The 14,059-nt window shown below is 41.6% G+C and overlaps 1 protein-coding gene across 1 annotated transcript in view; it reads left to right on the top strand.

The window, feature by feature from the left end:
- The window catches only part of YWHAG (tyrosine 3-monooxygenase/tryptophan 5-monooxygenase activation protein gamma), a 35,378-nt gene extending 24,009 nt beyond the window's left edge, over positions 1-11,369 (top strand). Inside the window, exon 2 of the mRNA XM_024207650.3 lies at positions 7,914-11,369. Within this exon, the coding sequence (XP_024063418.1) occupies positions 7,914-8,570 (657 nt within the window). The 3' untranslated portion in view covers positions 8,571-11,369. The remainder of the gene's footprint in view (positions 1-7,913) is intronic.
- The last annotated feature ends 2,690 nt before the right edge of the window (positions 11,370-14,059 follow it).

Here is a 14,059-nt window from a genome sequence, read left to right as displayed (position 1 = left end):
CCCCCCCCCCCCCCCCCCCGGAGCACTGCTTTACCGCATTATATCCAAATTCATGTTATATTGGGTCACGTTCTATCAGGGTAGAGGTGCATATGTGCAAAGACCACCTATTCCTCCAGTTTGTTGGTATTGTGATGTCCAGCTTGTCATGTTTCAAGTCAAATAGCTCTCCACATCTGATTGCATGAGCTAACAAAAGTTTTTTTGGTAACAGGATAGTTACCTGGAGCAAGAGGGCTAAAAAATGCATAAAGTATAAACATACTGAGAATAGATTCTGTTCTTTCAGCGTTTTAAGTTTATTTTGGGCCATTTGCTAGTGCTCTCTATGGTCAATTTCCCTTGTTTATGTAGAGGTCCCATACAGCAACAGGGAAGAAACATTTTTAAAGAGAACTTGGCATGGGGCTTGAGCAGATGCAGCACCTGAAAATGCTTTTAACAAGTCCCTTGAAACTGGCTAAACTTCAAGTTGGTGTATGTCTTGAAAAACTCCATCAGACCAGAGTTCTGAAACTAAGAGGTAAAACGCCAGATTATAAGAATTGATCTAACTTCACATCAAGTGCTAAAGATGGGAACTCCGAACTTGGCATTAAGGGGTTAATACAGTGGTTCTCAACCTTTCTGGACGACTGTACCTCTTTCAGAAATCTGCTTTGTCTTGCATACCCCAAGTTTCATCTCACTTAAAAACGACTTGCTTATAAAATCAGACATAAGTACAAAAGTGTCACAGCACACTGTTACGGAGAAATTGCCTCCTTTCTCGTTTTTACCATATAATTATAAAATAAAATAGATTGGAATATAAATATTGTACTTGCATTTCAGTGAGATACTTGAATCTGTTTCACTTGTGAGCCTTGTCTGAAGCTTTGGGCTGAAGCATGTAACTTAGCTTTGCGGGGCCCTCTGGCATGGGCCCCCTAGCAATTGCCATGCTTGCTACCTCCTAATGCCAGTCCTCATTTGTGACCCCCCCCTAAACCTGTCCTATGGCCCTCCTGGGGGTTGCTATCTCCAGGTTGAGAAACACCGATTTAGATGAGTTGAGTACCTCCTGGATGACCTTTGCGTGTCCCGAGGGGTATGGGTACCCCTGGTTGAGAACAACTGGGTTAATAAGAGACCCAAGTTTTTATCAGCACAATTTGTGAGAGTGCTTTGTCTGGCAACTGTATATATCTTCCTTAGTTACTGGGAGACCTAGAAGAAAAGGCCAGTAGGATACTGTGAACTTGATGCTTGACCCAGGGATATTAAAAATAGGTTTTAATTATCAATGACCATAGGGAAGAATGTATTAAGCTGCTTCATAAGCATAAAAAAAACCCCTATAAGGTCCATTTAGGTTTTCCAAATCACTGGCTCCCGTTAGCATCTTGCCTGTGTTCCTGATACCTTATTGCTCAGAGGAAATGAGTTTTTAAGTATACTGCAAAGCCACTTACTGGTCCATGTGGAAAGCTGGCTCCAGCTTTTTCACCCAAAACACTTTACACTGGAAATAGATTAACTTCTTGTTCATTGACACAAAGTTTAGAAGCAAAAAAGAACTGGAATGCTATGTAATGGAAGATAACATTGACATAAGCATTACTGAAACATGGTGGAACGACAAATCAGTGGGGGACTGTAATTCTTGGCTATGGACTACAAGAAGAGCATTGTAGGTTGCAGAGGAGTGGGAATAGCATTAAACCTAGAATTCCATAGAACAGGCAGGTAAAACTGAGTGGAGGACCACACAGTGGAGTCTGTAAGGAGACCAATCTCAAGTCCTAAGACCACAAACACTTCAGAAGGTTTATATCAGCAGCCCTCTGACCAGGGGAAGGATATTCAGTGAATGTTAAGGGAGATCAGAGCCAAAAAAGTCTAATAAAATTACATGACTTCATGTCTCAGACTGGCCCCGTGTCAAAATGGGACAAGGTTTAGAAGTAGTTTACTTGATACTTTATATGATGGCTTCTTGGAGGACTTAATCTTTTGGAGAACTGGTGTAGATCTGTGTGGACATTCTAATTGTAGTTTAAGAATATCTTACTTTGATGTAGCTGAAGTTGGTAAAGACTCAGGTTTAACTGACATAAGACATTCTTAAACTAAAATTGGTATCTACACCTATACTTACACAACCCTTTTGTTATGGTATTACAATTCAACTAGTTACTGCGGTGAAAATCTGTGTAGACACACCTGCAGAAATGTAGGACTTGGTTTTCAGGGTGGAATGACTTCATAAAGCAGAAACTAAAGCCATCTCTACACGACCACTTATGTCAGCAAAACTTGCGATGCTCAGAGGTGTGAAAAAACACCTCCCTGAGCAATAGAAGTGGTAGCATGCACAGCGGTATGTTTGTGGGAGAGCTCTCTCCCACACAGTATAGCGCGGCTACACGAGAGATCTTAGAGCGGCGCAGCTGCCTCAGTACAGCTGTGCTGCTGTAAGGTCTCTAGTGTAGTCATCGTCTAAATCAAGCCTTTTATGTATCAAAGAATGCAGCGGATTGTGGGAAAACTTGATAAATAGAAACATTTTCACAATCTCCATATTCTCATCAGCTCTAATGAAGAGGCAAAAGGGCACAATCCCACTTTTTTCTTCTTGCAGATGACCTCTTGCCCCATATGAAAGGCTTTTCAATTTCTAGGAAAGAGTAAGGAGAAAAATCCTTTTTATATATAGAATGACTGATCTCAATAACTCCCTCTGGGCAAAGGGGTACATTTTCCCCTTCCAGATCAGAAGTTGGCATCTCTGCTGTCTGACCTGCCATGTGTAGGGTTTGATATTTGTTGTTTACTGCAGGTTTATACACACATCAAGTACATACAGAGCTAGAAATCAAATGAAGCAAAATATTGTATCTTCCATTGAGGGGATGTTGTGAATAAGCTTAGGTACCAGTGGCATTTCTGTTACCTGACCCCAAAGCCCTGATCCCCGGTTTCATTCCTTACTTGATCTGAAAATGCCATATACAGGAGCAGCAAAGGGGGCCAGTCTTGTTGCGTAACAGTAAAAATGCAGAAGACCAAGAGAAATTAGTCCTGTGCTTGAAACCTCTTTCTAAAACTATCAGGGAAGCTACAATTGTAACAAAGTTCTTTAACTTCAGTGGAAGCTCAGTTAAGCTTATAGTGATTAACTTCTGTTGGAGTCCAAAATAATTTTTAACTGCAAAACTTGGACACATGTTTATTAAATCTCCACATACCATAAAAGCATTGATTTGTCAGGAACCTTGACAGTGAGATGTGAATACTGACCAAATGCCTGTAAGCCAGTGCTAATACAGTCCTGGTTAACACTGTATTTTTAAAATGGGCCAACTCAAATTCACGTCCTTTGGATCATAAGGCTATAGCACAAACGTTCAGCTGAAGGCCCTTTCATTAGAAAATGGGGGAGAGATTGTTTTCATATCTGTGATGTATAGATATTATCCTGCTGTTATAAACTTCCCCAGATTAGTCATTGCCGCCTCCTTCTCAGACCTGGTCTACACCTAAAACATAGGTTGACCAAGCTATGTTGCTCAAGACCGTGAAAAATTTTACACCCTGAGCACCATAGTTTGGTCAATTTAACCTTTGGTGTAGACGTGGCCAGGTCAACAGAAGGATTCTTCTATTGAGTTAGTCACTGCCTCTTGGAAAGTGGATTACCTACGTTGATGGAAAATCCCCTTCCATTGGTGTAGGAAACATCTACACTACAGTGGCATAGCCCCAGCTAAGCCGCACTGTCATGTAGATGTACCCTCAGGGATTTCATGATTTCAGTTGTTTAGGTGAGGGAGTTAAGACTGTCTGTCTGAACTTTGATTCATGGAAAAAAAAAAGAGAAAATCTCTTGGAAAAGGATTTGGAACGATCTGTGTGATTTATTAGCCAGCCCTCACCCTGTTCTAGTGAGACATATTAAATTACAAGGAGTGCAACACCAGACATGTCTTTTCTGTCCAGCCCTAAATTAAGTGTCTTGAATGTTATTCATCGATTCCAAGGCCAGAAGAGACCATGGTGATGAGCTAGTCTGACTTCCTCTATAACACAGGCCAAGAACTTCCCCAAAATAATTCCTAGAGCAGATCTTATAGGGGGAAAAAATCAATCTTGATTTAAAAATTGTCGGTGATGGAGAATCCAGGCCACCCCGACCCTTGGTAAATTGTTCCACTCATTAATTACCCTCACTGTTATAAAAAAAAAAAAAAAAAAAAACTCTTATTTCCAGTCTGACTTTATCTAGCTTCAATTTCCAGCCATTGGGTCATGTTATACCTTTCTCTGCTAAATTGAAGAGCCCTTTATTAAATATTTGTTCTCCATTAAGATACTTGTACATTAAGATACTGTAATCAAGTAAATCCTTAACCTTTTTTTGTTAAACTAAATATGTTGAATGCGTTGAGCCTGTCCCTATAGGGCATGTTTTCTAATCCTTCAATCATTCGTGTGGCTCTTCTCTGAACCCTTCTTGAACATACTCCTTGAATTGTGGGCACCAGAACTGGACACAGAATTTCAGCAGCAGTCACGCTAGTGCCAAATACAGAAGTAAAATAACCCCCCTACTCCTCCTTGAGATTCCAGTGTTCACGCTTCCCAAGATCACATTAGCTCTTTTGGCCACAGTGTCATTTTGGGAGCTCATGTTCAGCTGATTATCCACTAGGGCCACCATATCTTTTTCAGAGTCACTGCTTCCCAGGATAGCATCCCCCATTTTGTAAGTGATCTACATTCTTTTGTTTCTAGATGTTTACATTTAGCCATATTAAAACCCACTGTTTGCTGGCCTCCAGTTTACCAAATGATCCAGATCGCTCTGAATCAGTGACCTGTCCTCTTCATTATTTACCATTCCCCCAGTTTTTGTGTGCTTTGCAAAATTGATTGTTCAGACCTTGAGTTCGATTGAAGTTCATCTTGACTGATATCCTATTAGCACTGGTTCAGGGAAAACCAGTATTATAATAAATTGGCTACATCTGCCTACAAAATAAATCATTAATTGTCTGCTTCAAGCCATAAAAGATGGAAATTTCCTGGTAGCCTGAGAATTGCCAGTTTCTCTTCTCTCATCCAAAAAAAAAAAAAAAAAAGTTATCAGTATTACAAGTTTATTTTGTATTAAAGGGAGGGTGACAAGTGAATGCAACAGAGTTCAGGCATTATAGATTTAGCTATAGTAAATACATGCTGACAACCTATATTGACAACTTAATTCCACCTGGCAAGTTAAAAACCTTCCTTTAAAATGCCTGTTGCAACTTGTCTATAGAGTTCATGTGGGAATTTCTCTGAGCACTCTGCTCACAGTGCAATGGTGCAGTTTATTTTAAAATTCTAGTATTCACTCTTCAGGTTTTAAATGTTGTGTGACAGATGAAATGTCCCATAAGATCACATCACTTGACACCACATGGAATTCTGTAATAAAGAAAAATACAGTATTTCATGATTGTAAGTGAACATTAATGGTGCAGGCAGGTAAGTACTTCCTACTAGAATGTTTTTTTAAAGTCCTGGGAGTACTTTCCGTTCTAATGAGTTATTGTAACACACTAGCAATGTGACCCTTAAAGCAATAGGCAGTGGTAAGGTTGAGAGTACATCTGTCATTTAAAGGTGTATAAACCATCTAACAGCACGTTGGTTATAAAATACGAACTAGAAAATCAGAGAAGTTGCAAACTAACGAAGAAACAAGCACCTGCGAGTAGGGAAATGCATCCAAACAACCTTAACTCTGCTCTACAAAGATGCCATTCTTGTTCCTTTCTAACCTACTCTATGGCATTTTATTTGGGTCAAGGACTGGGCTTTAGAAAGTCTGCAGCTGTCTTGCATTTGGAGAAGTTAGTATATGTGATCAGAGATGCATGAAGGCCAGTTACATACTCTTCTGTAATGTATGTGTCTGGTACAAGCAAAAGGCAAACGTTAGTGTGGGGATATTAAGTGCTATAACTACACTACCTGATTGTAAAAGGCTTGAAGATAGGGACATATACAACTGCAGAGCTCTGAGCTTATAGTAGAAGTGAGTCTTAATGCAGAATAGAAATGATTGCCCTTAATGTACTAATTTTGGCTAATTGGGAATCACTTAGATTGAAAGATGTTTGGGGCAGGGATTGTCTCTTGTGTTTGTACAGTGCCTAGCACAATGGGGTCCTAGTCTGTGGTTGGGGCTGCTAGTGCTACAGTAATAATTTGTAAGTTATTTTTGTGGCCTACGTGGCTAGAAAGGCCGGAATTAGTACAATGGCTATATAACTTGCGGTGTTTATGGTCTCTGAAATGAAACTTCGGGTGTTAAGGTGGCCTCAGTCTGACTTTCTGGGGTGTTGTTGAAGGCAGACATTAGTTGGATGCTTTGAATTTCTATATGAAATGTTTGGTTTGGGGGGCAGCAGGAGGAAGGTGGTTTGGGTTTACTAATAGGATTTTTGATAATTACAGCATTTTTACATAGCTTTCCCCTGCATATTGATTCAGGAAGAATGAACACTATTTTGTTTGCTGAAATAGATCATACTCCCTTGATCAAGTGGGGTTGACTGGGCACACGTAACCTTGACTTAATGGTGTAAATCACGTTCCTTCTCCGCGTCTGCCAGCAACTGCTTCAAGTAGCTACAGAGATTGAAATACGGGTGCTTATTGCCTAGCCGTGCTGAGAACTGCTACCGGCATCCGCCTCACAGCCACAACGACCCAAGCAGTTACATTTGCTAGCTTAGTAAATGTTGGTACTTGCGAAAGGTGCCATACCTGCAGCCATGGAGACTGTTCAGCAGAACAGACAGCGCAGGCAACTGCAGCATGAACATCCTGGTGTTTACCTGGATTTGTTGCCTGTAAGTAAGAGGTAGTTTCTGTAACCATTCAAGCACTTGCCTCACTGTTGAAACTCTCAAGGGTGGTAACTAGTGACAGTGCAATCGATTTGATGATGTGGGCACTGGATTGAGGTGTCAGGCTCAGATGTGACTCTTACCAGCCATAAGATTGATTTGCTAATGATTGAAGAATATAATCTTGGCTGGATGTAAACTGGCAGTCTTTTATAGCAAAATAGTTCCACATTTCTTTACTATTCCCCATAGCCATCCCATTGCTATGGCAGTTAATCTCTTAGTGGTGTATGTATCCTGATGTCGAGAGGGTTGTACACGTAAACTCTCCTTACAACCAGTGGAGAATATCTCCTGTGTAGGAAAAAAGATCGCATACTGGTCACAGAGATCAAAGATGTAATGGATGTCTCGAAGAAATCGGTCTAAACTCAGTTTGCCGAAGTCTCTGGGCGTCTCAAAAGAAGACAACCAGCCTCTCAGAAAACTGAAAAACTAAACCTTCATTAAGCTAGTTTTATAGCTTTAATTCATCTCATTCAGCTAGTTTACTCACTGTCCTAGGAGTACAAGCATCTCTTCACATTTTGCTATAGCTCTTACTTTCACCTCTTCTGCTTCTTAGAGGCCTGACATCCACCCAGTTGGTGTCTATCAAGGCATAACTTAGGTGCCATCTTTTCATAACTGGAAAAATGATGCTAGAAAAGTGATTAAATTTTGACATAAGTTTTGGGTAAAGCAGCACAGCCTCTAGTATCCAGGTTGATGGTACATAACAAATTGCTTCCCAGCTGTGTTTGAAAGCTTGCAGAATTTGCAATGCCTTTCCCCTTACATCCCACAGACGGAGCAGGGTTTTAACTTCTGATATCAGAAGTAAAATGAACTGGAATCTTATCAACTAGCACCTTGTTCAGGTCACTGTTCTAGAGGTAGCAGGTGAGAACAGCCGAATGTATGAGGTAGAGACGGGAAATGATAGTATAATTTAATCCAACCCTCTTTCCTCTCTCTCCCTTCTCAATGCAGGTCACAGAGCTGAACGAGCCACTGTCCAATGAAGAAAGGAACCTGTTGTCTGTAGCCTATAAGAATGTAGTGGGGGCACGGCGCTCTTCCTGGCGAGTAATTAGTAGCATTGAGCAGAAGACATCTGCTGATGGTAATGAGAAGAAGATAGAAATGGTACGGGCCTACCGTGAGAAAATCGAGAAGGAGTTGGAAGCTGTATGCCAAGATGTGCTGAGCCTGCTAGACAACTATCTGATCAAGAACTGCAGCGAGACACAGTATGAGAGTAAGGTCTTTTACCTGAAGATGAAAGGGGACTATTATCGTTACCTGGCTGAGGTGGCCACAGGAGAGAAGAGGGCAACTGTGGTGGAGTCTTCGGAGAAAGCCTATAGCGAAGCCCATGAGATCAGCAAGGAGCACATGCAACCAACTCATCCCATTAGGCTTGGTCTGGCACTTAACTACTCCGTTTTCTACTATGAGATCCAGAATGCGCCTGAGCAGGCATGCCACCTGGCCAAGACGGCTTTTGACGATGCCATTGCCGAGCTGGACACCCTCAACGAGGACTCCTACAAAGACTCCACGCTCATCATGCAGCTCCTTCGCGACAACCTAACGCTCTGGACAAGCGATCAGCAAGATGACGACGGTGGAGAAGGCAACAATTAGACCCCCAAATGGACTGGCAGCCGCACGCTGATGCTACTACTGCAGTCTTTATTTTTTTCCCACAAGTGGGGGGGGGTCAGGGGTGGGGGAGGGGAAGGGAAGGGTAGCCTTCCCAGGGAGGCCCCCACGACCTGTCTTGATTGCCTCTTTGACATTTTTGCCAAAACACCACTCGTGGAAAGTCAGGCTGGCTGTGCTGGGTATGGAATGGCAGCCTCACACTGGCATATGGACTGTTCTGTAGATTAATAATACAAGTGGAGCTGTCTTTAATTTAACTTTATTGCTAGAAATAAAAGGGTTTGAAGATGAAATAACTTGAATGAAATGGCCCTCACTTTAAAAAATGAAGTTCTGTGGTTCCAGTAAGGTTTCTGTGCATGTGTCTCCTCAGTTCAAGTGCCGTATGTTTACCATGTCGCAGTGCATCCCCAGGGTGCGCTGTGCCTGTCATGGCATAGCTTACAGTCCCAAACTGAAAAGACTTACATTTCAGGGCTTCTAAAGCCCCAGGATTTAGGCCATTTAACTTTTTTGTTAAGACCTTTATTAGGGTAGCTTACAGTATTAACACTAAATTACAGTTTACAGTATTTCTACATTACAGCCATATGTGACATCAAGCCATTGACTGTACATTTTCTTTTGCTAACTCTCTTGGCTTGCCATCCTTATCCAATCCCCTGTGGACTGGCTTGGCTGTCCTTTGTCTCCCAAGGCCAGAAGACTGCCTGAGGAACATCAAAGCTGCTCTAGTTTTTGATCAGCAAATTAACAGATGCTTGGCAAGCGGCTGTTTAAACTGAGTCCACAGCAAAAGGATTAAGAACTTAATTAGAAAGGGGGAAACGTTAAACGAAAACACCACTAGATAAAAAGAATTCAGGTCTGTATGTCATGTACTGTTTGGTATTTCGAAGACCATCCTGATTTAAGGTGCCACAGCTCCTTCCTCAGGGATTACGTTGCCATTTCACTTTCCCCTGACTTTCTCCCACTGTACCATGAGGTTTGTCAGCAGATCTCTGTAGCACCCAGGCTCCTTGTTTTGTCTTCATGGCAGCTCGGTGTTCATTCTCCTGGGGAAGCTTGTGGTATAATGAGTGAAACCTCAGGAGTTTAGAAGCTCATTTGGTAGAGAAATCCACAAAGGAAGAGCTACAATCATAAACATTTCTGTCAACTCTTGGGAACCCCGGAAATTAGTTCTCTTCTAAAATACCCGTTTTCCAGGTCTGTTTGATTTGGCTGGGAGAAAATAAAGCTTACCAGGTAATATTTACCCCCATCGGAGTAAAGATTTTTTTTACACGATTGTTGGAAGTTCACTGCCATTTCCTTCTGATTTCGCAGATTGCTGAACTTCGTAGATTTTTAACTAAAACTACGCGGTAGAAGGAAACTGCACTCATTAATGTCATATTAAAACAGGCTTTCATTGTCCCATTCAGTAGTCAGTCTGTAAACAGAGCATCTTGGTGTTGCATATACAGTACAATCAGTTTTATTGTACGGTTGGATACAGAGTCTGGCTCTATTGGACTTAAAGAGCTTTTTTCCTTGATGTGACAGCAAAGATAACCAGTCATCTTTAAGAAAGTGAGTTAAGAGGAATGACCGAAATGTAGCTAAAATTCATAACCAAGAGTGACTTTGCAATTATATTGTCAAAGCTTTTTAATGGACTTTACAATGGAAATCATGCAAAGATCTGCTCACTAGAAATGACCATGCTCACATATATTTTAAATGAATGTACTATATGCAACATCACAAAGTTTACACAGTGACTTCAGATGAAGCCCAACTCTGTAAACTTAAAATAGCCTGATTAATGATCCCTACTGGAAAGATCACTAGGAAGAGGCTTGCAGCTTAGGTAACTGACAGAAACCTACAGTAAATGCCATGGACTGGAAGATTTATTTAGGCTTCTTAACTTAATTTAACTTCATGTCCAGTGAGCAGTGTTGTCCCTACCTGTATAATTTGGAAGTGATTTACTGGAATTACAAAACCTATTTTTTATTTCAGCTTTTGCTCTTGCTGCTTTAGAAAATTATGCAGGAAAGATCGCACAAGAGGGCTAAAAAAATGGAGTGGGGATAGGGACGGGGACTTGATTTTTCAGCAGCTTGAATGGTTTCTTTCATTTTTTTAAGAAATGCACTTGCCTATGATACTGTCTCTCCAGTGAAATGATTACTGCTCCATTACTCTATTGATACAATATTGTGCATGCTAGTGTCGTATTTCTATACAGTAGCTTGAAATTTATTAACTTATACTGTAGATGTTATGTATTCCTATGACAAACTAGTCTTCAAAAATTTTTTAAAGTTTTTTAATTTATTTTTTTTTTTCTTTTGGGGGTAAAGTTTGCTCTACCAAATAGTTATCGTAACAAACTGATCTGTTATGGATGTTGCTATAGTGACATGCAATTATATATGATTTTGTTTTAAAAAAAGGAAACGCAAAAGAAACACCAGTGTTAGCTTAATCTTAATGTCTGGTGTATGTCATGGTGAAATTATAACTATTACAGTGTAGGAGAACAATTACTATGTTCTTTGAATGAGCCTTTGTTTGTGCTTTTTGTCATGTTATGCAGTGAACTATTTTTAAGGTCTAATCAGTGATTATTTTTCCAACTCCGTGTTTCTGTAAGGAATTATTTCACTCACGGACCATTCTTAGCAGTTTTCCTCAGTGATGGAATATCATGAATGTGAGTCATTATGTAGCCGTCGTACATTGAGCAAATAAACTTACAGATCTGATGTCAGTGCTACTTAATTGTATTGCATTATGTGTTTGAATTTATTTTGTTCTTTGGCTCCGCTGGGATGGGAACTTCACTGCCCAGTTGATCTTTTTAAACTGTGTACTGGGGAATTTGTTTGCAGTGTTGTAGCTGTCTTGGTCCCAGGACATTAGAGGAAGAAGTGGGTGGAAGAAAGACTGGGTACAAAGACTGCAGCAAGGTGTTAGTTGAGTAATTCAGACACTTCACTTACAGCAGATCACTAGAGATGTGGAGTAGCCTGAGATACTCTGACCTTTAGTATCAGCAAAGCAAATGGTTTAGAAGCTGCTGTGCAGTGATGGGCTCTTAAATAAAGCTAAACGTTGCATCTGACCGTCTGAGAGCCTTACACAGACTTTCAAGTACAGAAAATGCCTATAGCCATCTTGCAATTTCTGGGCAAGTATGAGCAGTTCATATAAATAGAACAGGGAACATAATCTGAATCTTGGTGTGAAGGTGGGCTGAAACATCACCAAGAAAAGCAATCTGGCAAAACTATACTTTCTATCAAACATCACCTAGGGACCAGCAGCGTCTTTGTTTAGAAGATATCTAACTAGGTCATCTTGAGAATATCGCAACATGACTGAAGACTTCTAAGACCTGAGGCACATGCAAATCTTTTTGTTCACTGAAATTCAGAGCCAGGTACACCAGTCCCCATGAAACCCTGGTTTCAGAAAGATATCGGGTCTCTGAAAACAGGGACAGTTTTGGTACAAGATCTGATGGCCAGAGATCACGTTGAGTGTTTAGTTTGATTTTTGCTTTTCTATGGATGGTAAAGACCTGTTCAGCAGGAATAGACAATTCAAACTACTATGAGACCAAAACACATCTGTATACTTAAGATTAAAGTGTCTTGGATACAGCTGTGGTAACTAATACTTTAATAGTGACCACTGCTGTGTGGACGTAGCAGGATACTAAGATGTAGATGTCCACAAATAGTAAAACATTTGCTGTTGTAATGACTTGTTTCTATCAAAACAGTAGTTTCTCAGGACACCTTTTTGGACTAACAATTTGTACTTTCAGCCTATTTCATCGGAATGTCACCAATTAGTCCTCAGTAAAATGAACATTAAAATAGTAAGGCCCAGGTCTGTAAGTAAAGAGTAGCCTCGAACAGCAAGCAAGGGAATAATTGTTTTTAAAAAGGCAGCTGTAGAATATACAACTCAATGTACTATCTGAGCTTGGCAGAATACATTTAGAAGAGTATGCACCTTGGAATGTGGGTTTCTAAACAGGCTTCCCCAGTCCTACGAACGTTCATTTCATTTGACGACTTCAGTGTAGAAAAGTGCCATGTCCCTTAGATGTAGGCTAGAGCCGAAGTGCCAGGAGCTAGCCTGTTTTCAGAGTCTTAGCTGACTGCCGAAGTACTGGTCAACTGTTTGAACGCTTTTGTATAGAGCCATCTGTTTGTTTCCATGGTGACGTAAGCACCAACCCCCTGCTTCACAGAGTTTGACCATACACAAGACCAGGATTGAAGGTGTAGGGTTATTCATGGGGGAAGGAATTGGTTCAAGAATTGGGTTTGAAACCTACTACTAGTGTGCGAGGAGTCTAGCCACGCTGGCAATCTGTGCATGCTGGTCCCAATCCAAGAATTGGGGAAGGTTGTGGATGTTTCAGGTGTCCAGGTCTGGTCCACGTTTTGCCGGGATAGCTGTGTGGGCTAGGAGTATGGAAAAAGTCACAAAAGCTGCCATAGCTATGCTGGCAAAGCCTCCAGTGTAGATGCAACTAAGCCACCAGCAGAGAGCATCTGGCCTAGTTAACCTCATTCGGGGAGGTGGTGATACTATGGTAGCAGAAAATCTCCTTCTGTCAGCATATGCTGCATCTACACCAGAAGGCTATGCTGGCATAGGTTTGTTAGCCACTGTGGCCACCATGAAGTCCCACCGTAGCTAGTGATCCTTCCAAAATGGAACGGGGTGGGGGGAGAGGCTTTGAGTCTTCTGTAGATTGGTTACTCTCCCTCTTTGTCAATGACTGTCCAAAGCCAGCCACCAGCTTTGTGCCTTTTACTGCATCCTTTGTGCTGTGTAGGCACCTTGACCAGTTTCAACCGGAGTTTGCTTTTGCAGTTCACCTTTCAATCTATTAATATTAATTTAATGCCTGGAGAGTTGCTCTCGTAAGGAGGATTCTGCCCTCTGATGGAACAATGCTTTGCTTAAAGTCTCTCCGTGCAGACGGCTTTTACGACGGTGGCTGCTATTGAAATCGCTCTCTGTGAAAGGGTGCGTGTGTGTGAGCAGTTCCAATCTTGGTCTCACTGGTGGGAGGGAGTGATGTAGTGTAGCTAATAAGACTCACTCTAGACTCCTTTTTCCAGGAAGTAAGTGGGAGGCTCTAAACTGCTCCATCAGCAGCTCCTAATCTGCAGTGTGGGGTAATCTGCAGTGGGAGGGGGAGGGGTGGACAGTAGGAGAAGCACCAGCACTACCAAGCACATCTGGCAGCCGTCCCTCCAATCCTCACTCAGATACGGGGTTGGTAGCAGAAAGCAACAGACTTGCGGGTGCCTGGAATGTGTTTTGGCGCTTGTCTCAGGATGCTCTCCTGACGGGGGGGGGGGGGGGGGGTGGGGGGGTCCCCCCCCCCCCAGAAAAAAGGACAAGAGCCTTCCTGCTCTTGTCAAAAGGAATGAGGAAGTAGG

This window comes from Terrapene carolina, unplaced genomic scaffold (genome assembly GCF_002925995.2).
Source record: "Terrapene carolina triunguis isolate 2854851 unplaced genomic scaffold, T_m_triunguis-2.0 Scaffold231, whole genome shotgun sequence".
In the NCBI taxonomy this organism is placed as follows: domain Eukaryota; kingdom Metazoa; phylum Chordata; order Testudines; family Emydidae; genus Terrapene; species Terrapene triunguis.
Note: the sequence above shows the minus strand (reverse complement) of the source record. Positions and strands in the feature narration are given on the sequence as shown.